This window comes from Octopus bimaculoides, chromosome 1 (genome assembly GCF_001194135.2).
Source record: "Octopus bimaculoides isolate UCB-OBI-ISO-001 chromosome 1, ASM119413v2, whole genome shotgun sequence".
NCBI lineage: Eukaryota > Metazoa > Mollusca > Cephalopoda > Octopoda > Octopodidae > Octopus > Octopus bimaculoides.
The window spans coordinates 149,263,215-149,266,110 of NC_068981.1; the positions used below are offsets into that span (position 1 = coordinate 149,263,215).

The 2,896-nt window shown below is 40.2% G+C and overlaps 1 protein-coding gene across 1 annotated transcript in view; it reads right to left on the minus strand.

The window, feature by feature from the left end:
• LOC128248503 (uncharacterized) overlaps positions 1–2,896 on the minus strand; it is a gene marked incomplete at its 5' end in the record, with an annotated part of 9,322 nt that overhangs the window by 6,242 nt on the left and 184 nt on the right. Inside the window, one exon of the mRNA XM_052969886.1 lies at positions 2,537–2,890. Within this exon, the coding sequence (XP_052825846.1) occupies positions 2,537–2,890 (354 nt within the window). The remainder of the gene's footprint in view (positions 1–2,536; positions 2,891–2,896) is intronic.

Consider the following 2,896-nt stretch of genomic DNA (forward strand, 5'->3'; position numbering starts at 1 on the left):
GAGAGAGAGAGAGAGAGAGAGAGAGAGAGAGAGAGAGAGAGAAGAAGTGAAACACAAAAGGTAAGACGAAACAAGAGAGAAAGATGTATGTATGCATGTATGTAATGTGTATATGTATCTCTTTATTAACACGCTGATGGAAATGTGACACTGTCGTTAGTTGAAGAGAGAGGAGAGAGAGAGAAGAGAGAAGGATAGAAAGAAGAGAGGAAATAGAAAGAGGGGAGAGAAAGGAGGTAGAAAGAGAAGAGAGAGAGAGAGAGAGAGAGAGAGAGAGAGAGAGAGAGAGAGAGAGAGAGAGAGAGAGAGAGAGAGTGAGAGAGATGGTCAGCGGTGAGAGATAGGTGGAAAGGGTTGCTATTATGGTATGTGATGAAATGGTTGAAGGAGAGGGTAAATAGAAAGAGATAGGGTAAAGCGAAAATTTAACGCAGGAGAGATGTGGGAAAGAAGTAAAAGGAAAATGGGAGAGAGAGAATAAGAGGAAGAATGTATGTGAGTGAGAGAATGTGTGTAAGTGAGAGAATGTGTGTGAGTAAGAGAATGTGTGTAAGTGAGAGAATGTGTGTGGGTGAGAGAATGTGTGTGAGTGAGAGAATGTGTGTGAGTGAGAGAATGTGTTTACTGGAGTGAACAGCGAAAAGTGATAGTTTTTGTTTTGTTTTTATATTCTTATCACCCATCAGATAACGCATGCGCTTTAGTGAAGTAACTATCGTCTGCTTAGTCAAAGCTTATAAAATATGGCCAACAACAGACGATGTAAAACTAACAAGACAAAGAATGATATGGTCTTTTTCAAATAACCATGTTAAAATTTGTTAAAACATTACCAACGTAGTGAAGCAGAATAATATTATATTTTTCAAAAGTTTCTTGAAATTGCTCCTCTAATACTACTTATATGGACTTTACCATAATCTCAAGGCTCTAATGGTTCAGAAAATTATACAATTCCACCTTACAGTTTTCAAATCAACCGTGGAATTTTCACGGAGTACTACTAGTAACGATAAAGCTACTTTATACATGTTAACGTACATTTGGAAACACTACTTCATGTCAATCATAAATAAGAAAGTTGGGTGAGCCAATTTCCATCTTAGAACCTGACCACAGTTGATTCTTAACCAGATGGAGTACAGGGACATCGCTGTTTTATAAAGCACAGGCTGTGCGTTATCTATACCCCTGCTAGTATGACCACATCCGATTTCTTACACACACACACACACACACACACACACATAGGATAATAATCCTTTTTATATATGGCCAACAACAGACAATGTAATTTGGGGGGAAGGGTCAGTCCATTACATCGACCCCTGTATGTAACTGGTACTTAATTTATCGACCCCAAAAGAATGAAAAGCAAAGTCGACCTCGGTAGAATTCGAACTCAGAACGTAGCCACGGACGAAGTATCACTAATCATTTTGTCCGGCGCGCTAACGATTTTACTAGCTAGTTGTCTTTACACAGGATAACAATAATATTGGTTTGAAAGAAGGGAGGGGATAAGTCGATCACATCGACTCTAAAGTTCAACTGGTACTTATTTTATCGATCTCCAAAAGATGAAAGGCAAAGTCTACCTCCGTAGAATATGAATGTAAAGGGAGGACGAAACGCCGTTAAGCATTTTGGCCAACGTGCTAACGATTTTGCCAGCTCGCTGCAATTTTTCAAAGAATAATGTTAACAATTGATAAGCGAATGCTTTAGTTTACAGAATCACACAGCATATAACGACAGGTTTCAGTACAGCTATATATTTTAGTACCTTGCTTATTTTGGTGATTTAAGCGTGTCAACACACATGTGACACCCTTGTGGATCACTTAGGAGGCAGACATATGAATTTTTTGATGGGATGTATTCCAAGATTATTAATGGGTTGTATCCCAAGATTATTAATGAAATGTATCCCAAGCTTATTGATTTAGTACTAGCTGGGGGTCCCACTACACCAGTGTGATTAATTCTCATGAAAATATTATAGGAAAAAGTTACGCAAACTGATCAGTCGGTAATTTTAGAATCCTTTCCGAATCACATGACCGAATTCACATAACCAAAAGAGACAAGGCAGTGTCTACGAAGACCTAAATATTACTAAAGTGACATACTTGCAGAAAGTTATGTGCCTATACTGAAGTAATGAACAGATCACTCAACTGAGATGCTGGTTAATGCTGAACCATATTAGCCTGTGGTACTTGTTTTTGTAGCTAGATGGATGAAGCCGTTAACAGCAAAGTACCTAGTATAACTTGTATAACGAGTATTAGAATATAAATCACCACCTGTTAACTGCTTGCTTAGAACTCTTTCATTCGCTCATTCATAATTATCTTTCACTCAGAGAGGAAGCATCTATGAAGTAGATCATCCTGCTAGAAATAGCAGCCAAATTTATCTCTAATGACACCCAGCCATCTCAAAATAAGGAAGGACTGATGTTGCAGTATACAATAACATTGTATCGTAACAGTGACAATAATATCGATATGAATATGTTGTTTCTACTTACGCCGTGCGCCGTTGCATTGTACATTGCCAGGGTAATCGCAATACTTTTGGTTATCGTTGAAGTACAACCCTTCTGGACACTGAAGCCTTTGTTCACCACTGTCGCCTTGACATTCGAAGTAATAGCTGCAATCTGATTGGTCAGCGCGTGCACAACTTCCACCACCTCCTTGCCAGTTGCCTCCTTGTCCTCCACCACCACCACCACCACCACTACCACCACCACCGCCTCCTTGACCATATCTTCCTCCACTACCTCCACCACCTCTTCCTCCGCTACCACCGCCACCACCTTGTCCCCATCCTCCACTACCTCCGCCACCTCTTCCTCCGCTACCACCGCCGCCGCCACCACCTCTTC